Source organism: Dama dama, chromosome 22, assembly GCF_033118175.1.
Source record: "Dama dama isolate Ldn47 chromosome 22, ASM3311817v1, whole genome shotgun sequence".
Taxonomy (NCBI): domain Eukaryota; kingdom Metazoa; phylum Chordata; class Mammalia; order Artiodactyla; family Cervidae; genus Dama; species Dama dama.
This window is the reverse complement of record NC_083702.1, coordinates 6,033,366-6,054,030: the sequence shown is the minus strand read 5'-3', so window position 1 is coordinate 6,054,030 and position 20,665 is coordinate 6,033,366. Positions and strand designations below refer to the sequence as shown.

The following is a 20,665-nucleotide window of genomic DNA, read 5'->3' as shown; positions in this document are numbered from 1 at the left end:
TTGGTGGTTCTTTTAAAGTCTCAAGAATCATTCTTGCAAAGGCTAACATTTTAATCTGCTCAGACTAAGAGGGGTCCTGAGCTCAGCGGGGCAGCCCGGGGTCCTCCGGAGCGGCCGCTGCCAACCCTGGGGCCCAGGCCTGGGCTGACCTCCGAAAGACACAGGCTGGGCGTGGGTGTGGGCTGGGCTTGGGGGGACGCCCCAGACGTTCATGAGACCCTCCGCTGATAGATTTCCCGGCCCTGCGGTCCCCGTCTGTCAGTGCTGGGCTCGCGGCGCAGGGCCCCTACTGGAGGAAGGCCCGGAGGAAGTCGTTGTAGGAGATTTTGGAAGACAGCGTCTTGTCGTAATACTCCAGGATGTGGAAGAACTCCTCCTCGGAGAGGTTGATGCTGTACTGCCTCAGGACCTGTGGGGAGAGGAGCCGCCCCTGGTACCGGAGCCGTTCAAGGCCAAGACCAAGGAGGCCGGCTGCCAAGAAGGGGCTGGGCCCTTGCCCACCTCTCCTCCCACCCCGAGCCTGGACAGCCCACCTCCAGAGTCATGCCTCCCTCCGCCTCCCTCAACCCCTCCAACCAGGCAGCCCTGTCTAGCAGCACAGGTGTTGAGAGGCTGGTCAACGTGGAGGACGAGGAAGATGGACAGAGCGGAGGGGACTGGACGGGAGACTGACCACGGAGCCTTAACTATGCGGGAGGCCTCGGGGTGCAGCTTCAAGGGAGGGGAGGAGGACAGGCCTGCTCGTGCAGGCTGCAGACAGTAGTTATGACTCAACAGTAATACATCCCATGGCAGAGCCTGCTGCTTTCCCAACCAATATCCATTGGCCCTTCCCCTTCCATTATCAAACCCTGATTTTCTTCCAGGCTGCTGTGTGCCCAGCTAAAAGGAAAGGTGACAATTCTCAGCCTCTCTCATGGTCTGGCCACTAAAATGAAAAGAGAATGCTATTGCTGAACTTCTGGGAAGCTTCCTCTAAAGAAAACAGGCCTGCCCTCCTTCTCTCTTCCTGCTGCCTGGAATGCTGAAGTGATGCTGGGGCTCCAGCAGACATCTTGGGCTATGAGCCAACCTTGGGGAAGGAATCCAGGTATTGAGAATGGTAGAAAAAAATACAGTTGTCCCTGAAGACAGTCCAGCCACCATGCCAGCTCTGGACTTCCTACCTCTGAGATTCTTTTACATGTTCAGTTCAGTTCGGTCGCTCAGTCGTGACCGACTCTTTGCGACCCCATGAATCACAGCATGCCACGCCTCCCTGTCCATCACCAACTCCCAGAGTCTACCCAAACCCATGTCCATTGAGTCAGTGATGCCATCCAGCCATCCCATCCTCTGTCGTCCCCTTCTCCTCCTGCCCTCAATCCTTCCCAGCATCAGGGCCTTTTCCAATGAGTCAACTCTTCGAATCAGGTGGCCAAAGTACTGGAGTTTCAGCTTCAACATCAGTCCTTCCAATGAACACCCAGGACTGATTTCCTTCAGGATGGACTGGTTGGATCTCCTTGCAGTCCAAGGGACTCTCAAGAGACTTCTCCAACACCACAGTTCAAAAGCATCAATACTTCAGTGCTCAGCTTTCTTTATAGTCCAACTCTCACATCCATATGTGACCACTGGAAAAACCATAGCCTTGACTAGACGGACCTTTGTTGGCAAAGTAATGTCTCTGCTTTTTAATATGCTATCTAGGTTGGTCATAACTTTCCTTCCAAGGAGTAAGCATCTTTTAATTTCATGGCTACAATCACCATCTGCAGTGATTTTGGAGCCTAAAAAAATAAAGTCTGACACTGTTTCCACTGTTTGCCCATCTATTTCCCATGAAGTGATGGGACCAGATGCCATGATCTTAGTTTTCTGAATGTTGAGCTTTAAGCCAACTTTTTAACTCTCCTTCACTTTCATCAAGAGGCTTTTTAGTTCCTCTTCACTTTCTGCCATAAGGGTGGTGTCATCTGCATATCTGAGGTTATTGATATTTCTCCCGGCAATCTTGATTCCAGCTTGTGCTTCTTCCAGCCCAACGTTTCTTATGATGTACTCTGCATATAAGTTAAATAAGCAGGGTGACAATATACAGCCTTGAAGTACTCCTTTTCCTATTTGGAACCAGTCTGTTGTTCCATGTCCGGTTCTAACTGTTGCTTCCTGACCTGCATACAGGTTTCTCAAGAGACAGGTCAGGTGGTCTGCACAGTCAAAGGCTTTGGCATAGTCAATAAAGCAGAAATAGATATTTTTCTGGAACTCTCTTGCTTTTTCGATGATCTGGCAGATATTGGCAATTTGATCTCTGGTTCCTCTGACTTTTCTAAAACCAGCTTGAACAGCTGGAAGTTTACGGTTCACGTATTGCTGAATCCTGGCTTGGAGAATTTTGAGCATTACTTTACTAGCGTGTGAAATGAGTGCAATTGTGCAGTAGTTCGAGCATTCTTTGGTATTGCCTTTCTTTGGGATTGGAATGAAAACTGACCTTTTCCAGTCCTGTGGCCACTGCTAAGCAAACTACCATGTTTAAGCCGCTGTAATTTATTTCACCTCTGTTACGTGCAACTGAGACAAATTGTGATAGATACCTTATTAAATAAATACAAAGATTAGGTTATACATTTCCTATGTATGTTTTGTGTTATAATTCACTTCTCAGAGGAGGCTAGAGAGTGGGTTTGGAAGACCCCAAGTTTCCTCCAGGGCTGGCAGGACTGGCCTGGGCCCGTGAGGCTGAGGTCAGCTCGCCTGCCTCTGGGGCTGATGGGCTGAGAGCAGGAAAAAGGAGTGAACCTGGGTGTCCGGAGGGCCCAGCACCCATCAGGTCTCATTGCCAAGGGCAATGTCTCCATTTCTCTTGCCCCCTCCCAGCTTGTCGCCTGCCCCGAGTTCCTAGGGTGTTATCTTCTTTCTCTTCTCTGGCTGAGAATTGTATTTGACCCCAAAGTAAAGACCAGGGCTTCTCTGGTGGTTCAGACAGTAAAGAATCTGCCTGCAATGCAGGAGACCCAGGTTTGATCCATGGGTCGGGAAGATCCCCTGGAGGAGGGCATGGCAACCCACTCCAGTATTCTTGCCTGGAGAATTCCATGGGCAGAGGAGCCTGGCGGGCTACAGTCCATGGTCTTGCAAAGGGTTGGACATGAGTGAGTGACTAACGTCCACACACACAAAGTAAAGACCAGTGCTGTGAGCCAGAGGCCGCGTGGGGGCGGTGACAGGGTATTCACCACCAGCAGCCACAGGCCTGGCCCCACCCACTGTGTGTGTGTTGGCGGGGGCCTCCAGGGGGCCCCTCACTCTCTAGTGCCCTGCATGGGGTCCGTGCAAATTCAGACCCACTAACTGCAGTTCATCTGCCTGCACCGCTCTTTATGAAAAGCTTTTTTACTTAAAAAAACTTTTTGTTTTAGTTACTGAAGCACAGAGAAATCTAAGGAATATATTTTTCCTAAGTGCACTAAGAAGTCATAAACCTTTCTTGCTTTGATGTCTTGACGGAGTTTTTTCCCCTGGCTGTAATATTTGATTTTTAATCTAACATTCTAGACTTCAATTATTTTTTCAACCTCAGTGGTTAGCTAGGGAGGGGATGGGAGAGAGAAGCAAAGAATGGGAGCAGGCGCGCTGACAATTTGAGGAGTTCTGCATTATTCCAAATGTGGGAGTTTTAAGTCACCCTCGAGGGTGACCCGTTTCTTTCCCTCGGGAGAAAATCCTCCAGAGGTTAACCTCCAAAGGCTCTCTGGGGTAAAGGCTGGCATAGATTCTGCTCCAGAGGTGGGGCTGTGGGAGGGCGTCAGGATCACAGCTGGTGGACTGGGGCCGGTGAGGTGCTCCCCCAGACCAGCAGGAGAGGCCCCGGAGTCCAGTCTCTGCTGGGGGAGCTGGTTGGCCAGACTGCATGGTCCGGGGTGGGCAGCCCCTCCATGCCAGGACAGCAGAGGGAGAGGGGAGGGCAGAGCCGGGGGGCTCTTGCAGGGCAGGGCTGGGGTCTGCGGACTCTGAGTAGCCACGCCCGGGACGTGCTTCAGTCCCCAAGGTTGTCATTCTGCTCTGGCCTCGTGTGGGCTGCGGGCAGGGCTCTGAGGAGCAGCGGCAGCAGACGGCTGCACTCAGGTGTCGGTGCTCCGGGAAGGCCCAGAGGGATTCTAGAAGCCTTCGGGGAGGGGACAGCCTGGGGTTGGCCGCAGAGCGACAAGTGGACGCGGCCCCCAGAAACCTGGGGGAGCCCAGGAAGTGAGGTCTGGACAGCTTGCCCACGCCTGGGCCTTCCTCCGGGGCTGGGGGCTCCTTTGGTGAGGTTTCTCTGGCTGCTGGCATTTGGCGACCGCGTCCTGTTCGGAGGGGACAGCCTTACAAGAGCCGTGCTCACCTTCCTGAAGTCAGCCACGCTGAGAAACCCCGTCCCGCCCTCATCGTAGGCCTTGAACGTGCGCCGCATCGGCCTCCAGCAGTGCACGATCTTGGGCTGAATCCGAAGCAAGGCGGAGTAAAAGGAGGATGTCTCGGCGCCGGCTTCTTTCTGGGAGAAAAGCCAAAACCCACGAGGTGGTGAGAAAGGAGCTCTGGGGTGGGAAGTGTGGGGCGCACAGGCTGTGGCCCAAGAGGGAGGGAGGGGGCTGCGAGCTCCTCTCCTGGGCCTTGCTTCCGTCTTGGCCTCCAGGGCTCACTCCCCACCCAGGGCTCCCCGCTGGAAGGGAGTCTGCAGGCTCGTCCCAGGTGGCTTGGTGGTAAAGGATCTGCCTGCCAATGTAGGAGATGCAGGTTCGATCCCTGAGTCGGGAAGATCTTCTGGAGAAGGAGACGGCAACCCGAACCAGTATTCTCGCCTGGAGAATCCCATGGACAGAGGAGCCTGGCGGGCTCCAGCCCACGGGGCCACACGATTTAGTGACTAAACAAAGCTCATCACAACAGCATCCCCTCGGAGGAACGTAGGTCTTTTCACCCCCATTTCCTGGATTGGGAAATGGAGGCTCAGGGAAGCAAAGGGGCAGGAGCAGGACCCCTCGGGCTCCGTTTGACGCCAACACCTCCCAGGCCGCCTCCCAGGGAACCCCTCCCCGTGTATTTGAGGGGGACAAAAAAAAAGAGGTTTGATTTGGATCTTCTAGTAGGTTCTTACAATGAACAGAGCTTTTAAAAAATGGCAAGGTTGTAATTATATCTAGTAATTAGACAGCATACTGCACTGTGATTATTTCATTTAGGTGCTATTAGATTTGAAAACAAGACATTTTAGCATGATTCAGCCCCAACGCATGTCTGAATACCACAGAGGTGAACTGTAGGCAATAATGTGTAACACATTTTGGGAAAGTTTAATTTTTAACATGGCACCGCATAAAACACATTGGCACAAGGTTAAACTGCTTTCAATTTTTACATCCTTCAGCACCTATGATAGAAACTCACCAGATGCCCTGTGCCTTCATCAGTGGCCGGTTTACCAATCAGCTGGTCCCCGCCCACGGAAGAGAAGGGATTCTGTGAGCATTGCTCTTCCCACACCTAAGTCCGGCTTGAGAAAGGGTTTTCCCATCCCAGCCCGGGACACCAACCCACCCAGGGGTCCTCTGCCGCTAGCAGTGCCCCCCCGCAAGAAGCAAAGTCCCAGGGCTCCCCTGGTAGCTCAGTTGTTAAAACTCCACCTACAAATGCAGGAGAGACACGGGTTAGAGCCCTGGTCCTGGAAGATTCCATGTGCCTGGGAGCAACTAAGTCAGTGCGCCACAACTACTGAAGGTGAAAGTGAAGTCGCTCAGTCGTGTCCGACTCTTTGTGACCCCATGGACTGTAACCTACCAGGCTCCTGCGTCCATGGGATTTTCCAGGCAAGAGTACTGGAGTTGGTAGCCATTACCCCCTCTAGGGGATCTTCCCAATCCAGGGATCGAACCCAGGTTTCCGGCATTGCAGGCAGACGCTTTACTGTCTGAGCCTCCAGGGAAACCTGTGGTCAAGAGCCTGGGAGCTGCAACTCCTGAAGCCCAGGTGCCTAGAGCCTATGCTCTGCAACAAGAGAAGCCAGAGTGAGAGGAGCCTGTGCAGCAAGAAAAGACCCAGCATGACCAAAATAAATGAATAACTAGAATTATTACAAAAAAGCAAAGCCCCAGCTCACTTCCTCAGAGGAGTGCATCTGCTAAGGCTACAGAGAAAGCCTCAAAGTGCTAGAAAAGGAAATGGCCCTTGAGATGGCTGGCATGGTGGGGCCAGGCTGGGGCTGCCTGCAGAGGGGACCTGGCGGGGGCGGGGCAGGCCCTGGTCCCACTCCTTCCTGGGAGAGGCTCCCGGGAGTCTCACCACCTGTCAACCAGGCCCAGGGTGGGCTCCTGGATAGAAGGCAGGACTGTCCTGAGCCGCGGAGTGGAGGCTGTGGTTGGAGTTTGGGTAACCGACCAGAGCTGGGGTTGAGGCAGGGAAACACAGAGGTGAGCTGGGACATCTGCCCCAGGGGCCCAGGCTCCTGGTTGAGGGGTGGGGGGTCCTATCCCGGAGCGCCTCTCACTTCCCATGCACAATCTCAGTCAGGCGCCCCCCCCGCCCAAGGCCATCCACGGGCAGCCTTCGGGCGCCTCTGTGAGGGTAGGCGGTGCCCCTGGGAGCAGGCTGGCCTCTGCACACGGGGGGCTTGGAAGGGGGCGTGAAGCCTCTTCCCAGCAGGCCACCCCTCACTTACAGAACTGAGGCCTGAAGAAGCAGAGGAGGGCCAGAGTGGGCAGGGGTCTCCATGGCTCTCCAATTACGCTCGCAGGAGGGCCCTCTCACAGTTGAACGAGGAAAGTATTCTCTACTTACAGAATAACTGAGTTAGAGAAAGAATTGTCATAATGCTAAGTTTTTCTTCCATAGTTTGTTGTAAGCCTTTGGTGCTAGCTCTTGCTTGTCTAAACTAGAAACTGTGGTTAAGATTCGGCCTGATTTTGCACAAAATGACAGATTTCACTGCATCGAATCCACTGTTTGCTGGCTGGCACACCATCACTGGGCCGCTGCTGGGATGCGGGGGCCTGGGGGCGGTCTGGGTGGAGGGGTTGCCGGGCTTGCCCCACACCTCTGGTCCCCACAGCTGGGTCTGAGGGTGACTGGCATTGGCCATGTTTGTCTCCAAGTCAACAATGCCTGTTCGTACTTATTTAATTCAGTGTAACTCAATTCAATGCTACAGATGATAGAATATGAGTGTGGAAAAGTCTTCATGCTTTGGAAAGACTTGAGAGAGGTGCGTCCTTAACAGTGCGGTTGAACTGGGTGTGGGTGAGAATCATACAGTTACAAATGACAGAAAAAAGGTAAAAATCCAGGGGCCCCCCAGTTGCAAGACTTAAGCATCTTTAGGGTCTCATTCCTCTTTAAAGAAGCAACAAGAGGATTGCAGACAATGCATCATGGGTGCAGCTTATGCAAGAAAGATCACGCGTCTCTGAGCAAGGTCTGCCCGTCTCAGATGTCTGATGAGCGGGCATGCAGTTACGTGTAAGGTACAGGTGTCTCCCTTCACTGTGGCCGCCACCCCACCTGCATCTCCAGTTAAGTGACCGACACCTGCTCCCGGCCGCCCTGTGAGCCACCGACACTGTTCTCTCTGTCAACCCACAGAGGTCCTCTCGGGCAGATGCCACTCAAGCAGCTTGAGAGCCTGGGATCCAGGCTGCTGGCTCCCAGCCTGGGGTCTCCAGACCTTTACAGGGTTGTAAAGGTTCATACATGCACCACTTGCATGAAGTGAAATGACAGGGTTTAGGAGGAGTTGAGAAAAATGCAAGAAACCCGTCTAGCCCAGCCCCGCCCCTGTCCTCCGGGTGATTCACGTACCATTTTATTCGCGTTCTGGATTTTCATTCTCTGCATCAGCGAGGTCTCCTTTGCTTTTAACAGGAGGACGCAGCTCTGGATGAAGCTGCAGTAAGCGAACTTCCCATTGTTCTTCAAGTCGTACTTGATGAGGAGCTGCTGGCACTCGTCTCTGGTGATGTCCAGGTTGAATTTCTCCACGAGAGCTGAAGGCAAGCACATCAGTTCACTTGGCGGAGGGCGGTTCCCTCTTGGTTGGATCACAGCTTTCACTCACTCACTCACTCACTCACTCATCACTCATCACTTGCTGAGACGCCCCGGCCGGGTCCTTGCTTCACAGGCTCGCGGCTGCTGGCTGGACGGATGTGGAAACACACAGGCAGGCGACAGGGTAAGTGTGGCCGGGACGGAGGGGACCCCGCATCCTGCTGGGCTCCCCCTGTCCCGGCTTAGCCTGCTGGCCCAGCTTTGCCGGCCCTCTGTCGCTGTGGTCACAGCGGTAGGAACACAGCGCCGCGGGGCCACGGCCGCAGGCAGCGAGAGCGCGGAGCGAGGTCCCCGCTGATGGGAGTCGGGCAGGGCCGGGCAGTGGGGAGAAGAGAAGCTTCCGTGCGCTGGGGTGTGGGCCTGGCAGGGGCCGCACTGGGGTCAGGGTTTCAGACCTGGCCCGCTGCGCAAGAGTGTTCAACTGAGCTTCAGAGATATGCTCTCAGGGGTCTTCTACACCAAATTGTACATTTGGAGTTTTCATTCTAATGATGATCTCAAAGTTCCATTCTGGAACACGGGGACCTCCCTGAAGAGACAACCACTGTGCACTTTGAGGATCTGTGTCTGGCTTGCTTTCTTTTTAATTAATTATTTTCGGTTGCACTGGGTTTTTGTTGCATCAACAGTATGCAGCAATTAGAGGGAGCGTAAATTCAACCGATTTTATAAATATTTGAAGTTTACCAAAGTGATAAGTAAGCAAGTAATTCTTAGTCACTCAGTCATGTCCAATTCTTTGTGACCCCATGGACTGTAGCCCACGCCAGGCTCCTCTCGTCCATGGGATTCTCCAGGCAAGAATACAGGAGTGGGTAGCCATTCCCTTCTCCAGGGGGTCTTCCTGACCCAGGGATTGAACCTGGGTCTCCTGCATTGCAAGTGGATTCTTTACCCTCTGAGCCAGCAGGGAAGCCCATTTGAAGTTTACCAAAGTGATACATGGCAAACATCGAACCAATAGCGGCGAGCTGTGTCCCCGGCTGCCCCAGGCCCCCGGGCCACCTCCCTGGGCTCTCAAAGCCTGTCCCTGTTTATATTCTGCCCAGGGACCACGGCCAGCCTGCAGATTCCAGCCCTGAGAGTCACGCGTGCTGTCTTGATCCAGTGGGTGTGGACCTGCCTGGTGAGGGCGGAAGCCTCAGGAGCCCTTGTCCCCCAGATGCTCCCGGAGGTTACCCGGGCTTCCCCGGGAGGAGGGGACCTGGCCGGGAGGCAGCCCCGCGCACCCCGGGGGGCGGAGTGGGACGCACCCAGGAACTCGGGGCCGGGGATCTCCCCCTGCTTGTTGGGGTCCTTCTCCTTGCACTCGCGTAGCAGCTCGCGCCAGCAGCCCTGGACCTTCTTGCGAAGCTTGGTTTCGATGGGCTCGCAGTTCTGCAGGGGCGGGGTCCCGCTCACGCTCGAGGGGGTCTAGCGAGAAAGAAAACGGTCTTGTACCTGGAGATTCTGGAGGGACATCATAGGAGAAACCTACAGATGTGACCCGGGTTTTGAGGTGCATAATTCATAGGAGGTGTTATTTCAGAAGAAGATGAAAAACAAAACAAAAATGCTAATGTTACCATTTTAACTAAAACAGTTTTGGGTGCAAATATATAGCCTTTCCCTTCCTGGCTTCTAGAGGCCCCCACATTCCTTGGCTCAAGGCCGCATTTGTCCTCCACCTTCAAAGCTGCAACGATGGGTGTGTGCGTGTGTGTGTTAGTTGCTCGGGCGTGTCTGACTCTTTGCGATCCTATGGACTGTAGCCTGCCAGGCTCCTCTGTCCATGGGGATTCTCCGGGCAAGAATACTGGAGTGGGTGGCCATTTCCTTCTCCAGGGGATCTTCCCAACCCCTGATTGAACCCGAGTCTCCTGTGTTGCAGACAGATTCTTTACTGTCTGAGCCACCAGGCAACGGTGGGTGGGTCTTTCTCAAAGTGAGTCTCCGCTGCATGTCCCGTGTGCCTCAGTGTCCCCATTGACTGGACACGGTCAGTTGGGCCCCCTGGACGGGGGACAATCTGGTCAGCTGATAAGCAGCTCTAACTCCATCTGCAACCTTGATTCCCCCCTCAGCAGGTAAGGTACACATCACAGGTTTTGGGGACTGGGTTGTGGATGTCCTTGGGGTGCTGTGACCCCCTTGACTCTCATCCACTCACCATTTTTAATGCACTAACACTCCACTTACAGGCTCACTCTTCTTGCCCATCGTCCCCATGAGATCATAAACTCCACAAGTGCAGGGGCCGGTGTTCATTCTCGGCACAAAATAGGTGTGCAGTAGACACATGTTGACAGAATGAATGAGTAACCAGCTCCGTCTTGGACGGCTCACCACGCATGAAGCATGGAGGTGGGTGCTCACGTGCCCGGTTGCCATCTCCTCAAACACCACCCGCCCCGCCCCCCAGCCCTAGAGACCCTGTCATGCTTCTCACAGAGGAAGGGAGACCCTCTGCAAGACTGAGCCCCTCCCTTCATCCCGGGCTGGGGGGCTCGGCCCAGGACCAGGGCTGTGCAGTCAGACAGCCTGGGTTTGCCATCGGGTCTCTCTGTGCTAACAAGGGACCCTGGGCCCACACGGGTCCCTCGTAGAGTCTCAGATCCTCAACTGTAAAATGGGATTAACACCCCTTACCTCTCGGTGAGTGGCCCTCAGCAGGGCTGTCCACCCCGGGGGCATCTGTGTTCCTGGGTGACAATGCCCTTGACAATGGCTGACCTGCCCCCTCCCCCGGGTCCTGCTGCCCGCCCCCAACTCCCTTCCATCTCTTCTGCCCCCGATGCCCACACCCCTCTCCCTTCCCGGGCAGGTGACTGAGAGGACCCCCCAGTGGCTCCTCTCCAAACTCCCCCTGGGCCCGGGGGCTCATTCCAGGACACCTTCTCTGTCACCCGAACCCTTGGGGACATGAAGTCCCTGGCCTGGGGAGAACGTGGACCCAGGGAGACACCGCGAGACGGGAAGGAACTCACGCAGGGGTGACTCCGAGGCTTGGACCCCACTTTCGGGTCACGAGTGGGCGACGACCCTGCAGACCGGCCCCGGTCCGAGACCTCGGGGACGCTGCTCCCTCTCTGCGCCTTGGCCGAGTCACCCGTGGCCGGCGGCGTGGCCGGCTTGTCCGCGCTGAAGCTGCTCAGGAGGTCCAGGTACCTCAGCCTCCCCTTGGAGTTGACGGGCATCTCCTCCCAGAGCCTGTCAAACTGGCAAAGAAGCAGAGGTCACCCCAGGGTCAGCGCACACCCTACGCAAGCGGGCCAGAAGCAGGTGAAGGCGGTGTGCTCCTTCGCTGGGTCCCGGGCTCAGGTCAAGTTGAAAAAAAAATTGAAAAATGAAAAACACCCGGCCGGCTGGCCCCAGCTTCCTGGGAAAGCGGGGCTGGGGTGGAGGGGGCGGCGCGGATTATCCATGGCTTCTGAGGGACATTTTTTAATTGAATTGGGCCCTTAGCGAGCACTTTAAGGCCATTAAATCTCGCCATCAGTCACAGAGGCTGAGCTGCAGGACGGAAGAATGTTCTAGGGGAAAACGCAAATCAAGCCCCAGCCTCTCTGGGTCCCCGGGGAGCCCAGCGAGGCTCCCTCCTGCAGGACAGCCCCAGAGCCCTGCGAACAGCACGGGTGCGCTGTGTGTTGTAAGTCACCCTCAGGGCAAACAGCGTCTTCCCAGGAGATGGAAAGACAGGCGTCTGGAGGACGGGGAGCAGTTTATGGCTTTGGCGTCAGTGTGTCTGCTGTCACCGGGCTGAGTGAGGGCCCCATGCTGCCGGGATGTCACCAAACGGCTCAGGGCCACGGGAGCCACTCTAGGTGGCTCGAGGGCTTTCAGGGAGCTGAGAAGAACGGCCATTTAACTTCCATTTTTTTTTTTTTTTTTACAGCCCCTAAGGCCCAGCTTCCAGTCTGCATCTCCGACCCTGAGGCCAAGGGAGGGACATTCCTGCCCTGTACCTCAACTTGGTCAGAAACCCATTCAGCTTGCCCGCTCCACTGGGGTTTTCCAGGGGCAAATTAAAAGGGACCATGTCCAACGCTGCTTGAAAGTCTGGAGAAGATGTAGTGAGGGCTGAGGAAGAGTGGGAGAACGTTCCAGGCCCTCAGAAGGAGAAATGGTTTAGTTTAGGACAACCTTTTTGATTTGTCGTAGCTTTTTGCGCTAAGCTTTTAATTTTGAAATAATTACGGATTTGCAGGATGTTCCAACGATGATACAGGGAGGTCCCCGGGATCCTCCGCCCAACTTCCCTCCAAGGTTACATCTTATGTAACAACTTCATGTGTGTGTGTGTGTGTGTGTGTAGTTCAGTGTCATTTATCACATCTAGAGTTTCATGTTGCTTCATTTTGATCAATGAGGGAAACCTACTTGGTGGAGTGGAAGTGAGGGTCCTTGAGAAAGTGGTCACAGGGGCTCAGACAGACCTCACCAGGACCAAGGTCTCCTCCAGGAACGTTCCCAGGACCACCAAGGAAACCAGATGCTCCTCTCTTCCTACCTGCATCCTGATGAAACCGCCCCTGTAGGTGACGCCTCACCTGGCCGAGAGACTCCCTGGAGGGGCCTCTGAAAGTCATCTTTTAAATGCCAACTGTCTTGCAAAGGAGCTGACACTCAGTGGGGCCTCAATACATGTTTGTTAATGGCCGAAGATCCCCAAAGATTCACATGATAAGACTGACCAGGCCGGAAGATGCTTTAGAAATGAAGAGGGACAGGGGACAGGGCGCTCAACCATGTTCTGAGTGCATCCATCGGGAAGGGCTTCACGGAAGAAAGACGCAGCTGAAGAGGAGGGTGGGCTGCGGTGGGCTCTCATGCCCTCCTATCTTAGCAAGACGTGGGAGGCAGGCAGGAAGAAGGTCATGCCATTAAGGACAGAGACAAAGGATGGGATGCAGTGAGAGGCAGAAGCACAGACGTGAAGACGCTTACAAAACAGCCCAGGACAACAAAACGGGCTTGTTCTCAGGCACGTGAGGCAGGGCCCACCATCTTCTTGATGAAATCCTGTGATGCAGTGAGGTCAACGCAGGACCACGCAAACCTTATTCTCATCCTCTTGTAACTGAAGGGGCCTTGACGGGAAGAATCCACCTCCCTAGGATGACTCGGGGGCTCCCCTGGCAGCTCAGCGGCAAAGAATCCGCCTGTCAATGCAAGAGACACGGGTTCGATCCCTGGGTCAAGAAGATCCCCTGGAGAAGGGAATGGCCACCCACTCTAATATCCTCGCCTGGGAAATCCCATGGACAGAAGAGCCTGGCGGGCTACTACAGTCCATGAGGTTGCAAAAGAGTCGGACATGACTTAGTGACTACACAACCACAGGATGACAGGAGCCTGGGTGGCCGGCAGAGAATGGGAGGCCACACGTGGTTCTCCAGTCCTGACGGTTACACCCCAGGACACTGATGGCGCCAGGGATGCTGTGGGGACAGGCGAGGCATCGAGAGGACTGGGAATGGGCACCCTCAAAGTGGATTCTGGAGAATTACAGGCCTGTGAGCTGGACATGAAGCCTGGGCAGAATTCTTGTGGTTTGTGAATAAGCTGAAAAGCAAGTGAGTTTCCACGTCATGTGGCAGAACGTGGCCTGCTGAGAGGTCCCCTGGAAATGCGGAGGAGCAGTCAATGGCCTTCTAAACATGAAGCACTCAGGACCTCAGATCCTGCTTCTGCTTGTGAGGTGGCAAGCTTCAAGGGAACGCCACTCCATCTTACCAGTAAGAAAAAGCCAGATACCTACAGATTCAGAACTCTTTTCGAGCCCGTCTGCGAGCTGAGGTTGCAGGAGCCGAGAGGACTGAATTCCATCAAGCCCCAAGGCTTCAAGGAGATCCTGACACCCCAGCTCTCACGCCCGGTGGGGCTCAGGAGGAAGTGGGAGTGTGGGAAGAAATCAGCTGGGATGTTAGCAAATTCCCGAAGGCCAAACGGGGGCTGGCGCTCAGACTGAAACAGCTGGGAGTCTTGGGCACAGGGAATGATCAAGCTCACAAGCCCTCCTCTGCAGCCTTTGCTGCTGCTCCTGAAGAGCCCACGTGAAGCTACTGGTGGGGGACAGACGTGAAACACGGCCCGCTTCTTCAGAAACCCTCTCCTGGGAAGTGAAGCCACTGAGGGAGGCAAAGCAAGTCCACGCAAGCCCGGGGGGCTCCTTCTGCTGGAGGGATCTGCCCCCGAGCACACCAGGGGCGAGGGTAGCAGTAAGAAAATTCAAATGTGGCTTGATTACCCACCAGACTGACTCAACAAACCCCGACACTCACAGCCTGGCAGAGAAGAGGTGAGCCCGTTTCTAGCCATAAATATTATTTCCACCACAGTCTATGATTCTCCTTCATATATTGTCTGGCATTCAGCTTTTTTTTTTTAAAGTTCTACATACAAACAAAAGGAAAACTGACCCATTGCCGAGAGATACAGCCATCAACAGGTAAGACTCAGAGATGACCCCAGTGTGGGGATTATCAGACAAGGATGTTAAAACAACTATGGACATTAAACTAAGGACATTAAAACAACACATTAGATCTATGAACTAATGTGTCCATGGATGTAATAGAAAAGGTTCACAACATGCATGAACAGATGGAGAATTTCAGCCAAGAGGAGGAAGCTATTTTTTAAAATGCCCTGTTATGATCAAACACAACAGAGAAATGGGATTAAACAGGAACAGAGAAGAGCAGCGTGGCATTAGAGGCCTGGTGTGATGCAGGTGGTGGGTGGGACTCTCTCAGGAACAGGGACGAGATGCCCCAGTGTGAGACGGGCAGTTAGAATGAGGCCATCACCCACTGCCTGACGTGGAAACAGAGGCAGCCAGGAAGAGCCAGGGCTAGCGTGCGCTGACAGTGGGCACAGAATTTCCACGGTCACTGAGGATAGAGGCCTGGAGGCCAACACGGGAGGAGCCCAGTCTCTAGGACCAGCCAAGGCAGCTTTGGGACCACCTGGCAAGTGGGGACCATGCCCAGGGGTGATCTGCCCGGGCGAGCTGCGTGTGGAGCATTTGGGACGTATTGCAACCGCCCACCTGGCTCCCGTCTCCTCACACCTCACCCCAGTCTCGGTACAGGGCCTCTGGCTGAAAGGAACTGGAGGTGGCAGCCCCTGCCTCTCTTTCTTGCTGGGATCTGGGCCCTGGAGAAAGCATGCGATAATTGGTAGATGTCTCACCCGCATGGAGAGATGCTGGAAGGCAGCTGAGAAATCACTTTAAAGTGTCAGGGGGAGAAAACTTGGATTTAGAATTCTATCCCCAGCCAAACTATCTTTTGAGGATGAGCAGGAAATAGAGAAGCTCTGTGGCTTACTCGTCCCTGAAAGGGCAAGTGAAGATGCGGTTGAGCAAAAGAGGAAGTGAACAGGCAGAGGAAGTAGGACCAAAGGTGTGTGACTGTGGACGTCAGGTCAGTGAGGCACCCAGCACCCCGCTTCCCTGTCGCCCCCTGCAGCACCCCATCCCTGGCTCTTTCGGCCTTCTGATCCTGTGCCCCTCTTCTCTCTCTTACACCCAGACTCACTAAGCAAATCCTGCTGCTTCCAGCTCTGAAACACATCTGTGATCCAACCTCGTCTGCTCCCAGCCATCCACCTGGCCTGGACTTTCTAATCAGATGTCTCCTTCTCAGGGGCCTCCCCTGACTGCCCTCCTCACAAAGCATTGCCCCCACCCCTTCCTGCAACAACTCCCCAGCACTGCCCTCTTTCCTGGTTTTTATTTTTTGCCTCTATGGTCATCCAACATACACATATCTTGTTTTGTTTACTGTCCATCTGCCCCTCAAGGAACAAAGACCCCACGAGCAGGGTGTGTCTCCTGGGCCCACAGGCCGGCTGGTAGCAGCACCACCTGAGTGGCGGGCCCACTGCTTATGTTTCAAGGACGCCCCCTCTGCCTGCACTGCTCTCTCCTGATGTCTCTTGGAGGCAATGCCCCCATCCCAGCATTGTGTCCTCAAGGAAAGCACCCTGACCCCTTGGGTCCAGACCAGCCCCTAGCTCTGCTCTCCTAGCATGCTGCACCTCCCTTTGCAGCAGAGAGTGGTGAGGAATCACAGAAATGATGTTCCCACAGGCATTTACTCTCTCTCTACCCTCCCGGGATGCAGACTCAAGGGAGGCAGGGAGCAGGTCCTCCTTGGTTCCCCAGGACCTGACGTCAGCACTCTGCTCAGAGGACCAGCAGTCCACTCTTCAGTGAAGGAGGGGGGGCCTGCTGCCTTTGGGCACTCAATGTGCAGCCAAGACAGGCACGCTGTGCGCAAGGACATGCAGGAGTGTGCCAAGGGCTGGGCAGATGGTGGCGCGCTCAGGGTGGGGTGGGGGGAGGGCACAGCGCGCGTGGCCAGCTCCGGCAGGGAAAGGCGTGGTCAGAAAAGAACTCACTTGACCCGATGCAAGGGGGCGGGGCCGGGGGCAGGCAGAGACAGCAGGGGGCAAAGACGGAGAAGGCAGAACTGCAGCCTGGGCGGAGGGCGCCTGGACCAGCCTGGGGAGCACTGTCCCATCTCCTAGGGAAGGACACCGAAGCTCAGAGAGGCTGAGTAACTCTCCACGTCACACAGCTGGACGAGTGCAGAAGCAGGGTTGAAATCCAGGTCTGCCTGCATTTCTCTCACTTCCTAGAGGTGTCTGCTTTAGAAGTATCACATCTGGAAATGTTTGACAGTTCCTCTCCCTAATGCAGCTGCATAGTCACACTCTTTAGGCAGCCGCTGTGGGCTGATCTAAATGGCCTCACTGCGACAGGCTTTCCCCGTGGGGCCCCTGTCTCCTTAAGCCAGATCCAAGTGGACACAGTTCTGTGGCCTTTTATCACATGCTTTATGCAGAGCCATGAAGACCTTCAGTGTCCAACTTCACCTGCTCTGAAAGCCACTCTCCTTTTCTGAAAGGTTAATTGTGCCAAAAGTTTTCCAAAACTGTGGCACTTTCTGACTTAGGGAGCTCTGTTAAGTCAAGAAATCTGGCCCCTCGGATTCACGGTGATTGGATCTTTTAGAGAGAAGTTTATAACGTAGATATAAACTAAGTCCTAGAATCTATACTGGCAAGCTACTTAACCTTGTCGGACCTGTCCCAGCGTCTCCAGTGGACTCCTCCCCATGCTGGCATGAAGGGTCTAGACGTGTCCAGTCCAGCGTGCACATTACTTCTGTGTCTTACTCTGTCAGACTCAGGACCATCCACCCGAGAAGGTCGTTGGCTAAGCAGCTCATGCAAGGAGAAAACATATGGATCTCGGGGGCTTTTGCTTTCTGTTTACCAGCTTGTATCTAGAAGCAGCCTTCCCCAATATAGCACAATTTCTGCTAATCATCACCCAACTTAAATCACAGTACTTATGCCAGACTTTGACGCTTTTGATGATGCAGTCTGTCTCTGAGATATGTCCGTGTATTTTTAGAAGGCAGTGTTTAAAAGTAAGTGCTTGATCGTGTGGTGGGGGTACGGGGTGGGGGTGGGGCTGTCTGTGCTGGGGATGGTGAAGCTTTTTCTTCGTGGACCATTAAAATCAAATTCTCTGTTGAGAATGCCAGATATGCCAGCATGTCATTAATTTACATCTATAATTAGAGTAAAATTTTACTCATTTAGATGGAATGAAAAATCTTTATTAGTAAAACCTTTATTAGCAAAACCTTTATTAGTTGGCTCCATAGAATAATAAATGCAACTGTATTAATTTGAAAGGCTTCCATCCATTTGTAGCAATGGAGAGATGTATTTCAAACAGCTTCACTTGGTGTGGTTGTTCTTTGGGACAGAATTCTTTGGAAAGAGCGCTTAATTTTTCTTAGCAAAAAAATGATCATAATGCCAAAAAAAGGTGATATTTTAGGAAAGTGAAATCTGATGTCCATATTATTAGTATCTTTAACAAATTTGTTCTTTAGGGTAGTGAGTTCAGTGGCTTGAGTAGGGCTGGAGGTTGGGTGTGATGGCCACTCAAGATTATTTTCCGTCCTTACCCTAAAACTCTGAGACTAGGAGTCTCGAGGTCGGAGTGGAGTCTCTCCCAGCTCTGGAGGGGACAGGGTGACATTCCCACATGGGGAGCTGTAGGAAGCGCCTGGGCTAGGTCTGAGTGGAACCAGGAGGAAGAGGGGAGGCTGGGTTGCTTTTGTGAGTGTTCTGGATTTCCTTTTTCATCTGAATTATTCTCTGGGAATGGACGGGGCCTCGGTTCGGCTGAGGGCAGGAGCGGGCTGGCGGCAGCGCGTTTTCTGGGAGAGAAGGGACAGCCACGTGTGGGTTCGGATCACTGGTGCAGCCCCTGGGCTATTGGGGTCTGGGTGGGGACGTGGACATGGCCCACCCGCGGGACGTGCTGAGCACCCACTCTGTCTATCCATCTCCAACCTCCACCCCGGCTCAAGTGTGGAGAGAAACTGGCCATCTCTCTGGATCAGTTGTCCCTGGAATGATCCAGGGAAGGAGTAAGAGGGGTAGTGGGAGCTGGAGCCAAGTTAAATTTGATTTTAAAAATAAAGGTGACATGATTTGCACCCCAATTGAAATGGTGCATTCCATACCTGTTACAGGAACAGAAGGCTCCTGTGTCTCTTTAGTAAGATTTAAAACAACAACAGCAACCCCCTCTTCCCCCCACCCGCCCCCGCAAAACAAAACAAACCCTTCCCATATTTAAAAAAAGAGAGAACAGCCTTAAACTCTTTATACTCTCGGAAACAGCTGGCCTGACGCTCTGCTTAGGACGACACTGCTTAGGAGGCTGAACAGAACGCGGTCCTTACTTGCTCGTCCGTCAGAACCTGGACGTGGCGAGTACAGATGGACCGGAACTCGTCCCTGGAGGCGGTGTTCGTCTTCATGGTGTCAAAGTTCTCGAACTCCTGGGCGATGGCATGGTAGTGGGAGGTCACGGCCTTGTGCAGCCGAGCCAACAACTCCTGGTTTGCCATTTCCTTGGGCGATAAGGGTCGTGGACCTCTGGGCATCTTCTCAGCCCACTCCATAGCGGTCTGGGCAAAACAGGACAGAAAATTGATCCCTTTAGTAAATAATGAATCGCCTTGGCTCTGGGCGCCTCAGGCAAGGGTGGGGCCTGGGAGGCCCAGCTTCATGAGGAACCTGAGCCAAGAGACAGAGACCCAGAGGCCTGACTGCAGGTGCAGATTTGCCTGAAAAGTGGGAGCTTGGGCTGCCCAGCCGCGGAGCCCGCAGGGCAGGGCCGGGCCGGAGGAAGGCACACCCCTTGCCCTCGGCCATTCACGCACTTGGCCTGTCCTCCGGTTTGCTGAACACACACGCAGTGAGTGTCCGCTCTGAGTGGTGAGGGAATCAACAGGGATGTGGATCCAGACTGCTTTCATCCCCAGCCCTCAGGACGGGTTGATTTATGCTCATGACGGCTATGATGTGAATGGCACTGTTAATTTGTGTGCTTGGCTCTGCCAGGTCTTAGTTGTGGCATGCAAACTCTTAGTTACAGCATGTAGGATCCAGTTCCCTGACCAGGGATCAAAGCCAGGCCCCCGGCACTGGGAGAGCGGTGTCTTAGCCACTGGGCCACTAGGGACGTCCTGTGACTGTCATCAAAAGTCATCAAAAGACTGCTACCATATTATGCTGCAGCATCACTGTTGGTTAAGTGTCCTTTAAGTTTGAGACTTCGAGACCCACAGGGACTTAATCCTGGCTAGGGCAGAGTCCTGCAGCTGGAGGCTGCGGGGACCACGGGGCCGGCCTGCTTGCCTAGATCCCATCCTGCACCCCTGGGAGGTGCTTACAGGGCCTGGTGGACGCTGCCCACAGTGCAGGGGAGCTCCTGGGGCAGAACGTTACTCTACGAAACTGTATCAAACACGGGATGCTGCTGACAACACCCTCAAAAGCGTGGCTATACACCCTTACACTCAAACCACAGCCCACTACATCCTTGACCACCCAAAGGTTAACAGAAGCTTTCAAACACGTCCATTGGGAGCCATCTGCAAAGTGAATGAACGCCTTTCATTTTTCATTCTAGGGAAAAAAAGTGATCCTACAGATGCATCTTACACTTTTTTGAACAGTTGAAAACACGCCTCCTGTGTCTAAGTATGAAGGCCTTTCCCTAAACACCGAGAGGGGTGTCAGTAGAGAGTAGAGGGATCTTTGCTGGTAGGAGACTCAAGCTCGATGTCCATCCTTATGCTGGTCACACCTTTGGGGCCTGAGGAGGACGTGCCACAGGTGAACATAAGTGGAAAGAACACGGGTGTCGCATCGCGCAGGGGAAGGTGGGAGACCCTCTGACTCTGGCTCTAAGTGGCCGCGTGACGTCCACATGCCACTGAATCAAGTTTTCCTCGCTTTCCTCATTTTTTCCGGGAGGAATCTAGGCTCCCACAAGACGGGGTGTGTGAATGCTCTTTGTAAGTGTTAACACACAAAACAAATCAAAAATTCTTCTGTTTTAACAACAGATATGGAAGAACTCTAACAAAGTAAAATGGGCAATCTTAGGTTAATATGCTTTAAACTCCAGAGGAAATTGAATCATTTTCTAGCAAGATATAGATTACTAAATTTAATGTAAGTAACATTACAAATAGACAGGTAATCACAAAAGAAGTTTAAAAAGCTGTTAAAA

At 53.6% G+C, this 20,665-nt stretch overlaps 1 protein-coding gene across 1 annotated transcript in view; it reads right to left on the bottom strand.

Moving 5' to 3' along the window:
• Nucleotides 1-286: 286 nt before the first annotated feature.
• Nucleotides 287-20,665, bottom strand: part of EFCAB6 (EF-hand calcium binding domain 6) — a 245,902-nt gene continuing 225,523 nt past the window's right edge. Inside the window, exons 27-32 of the mRNA XM_061124022.1 lie at nt 18,825-19,052; nt 11,031-11,261; nt 9,318-9,477; nt 7,816-8,000; nt 4,370-4,519; nt 287-409 (exon numbers count right to left, since the gene is read on the bottom strand). Of these exons, the coding sequence (XP_060980005.1) occupies nt 287-409; nt 4,370-4,519; nt 7,816-8,000; nt 9,318-9,477; nt 11,031-11,261; nt 18,825-19,052 (1,077 nt within the window). The remainder of the gene's footprint in view (nt 410-4,369; nt 4,520-7,815; nt 8,001-9,317; nt 9,478-11,030; nt 11,262-18,824; nt 19,053-20,665) is intronic.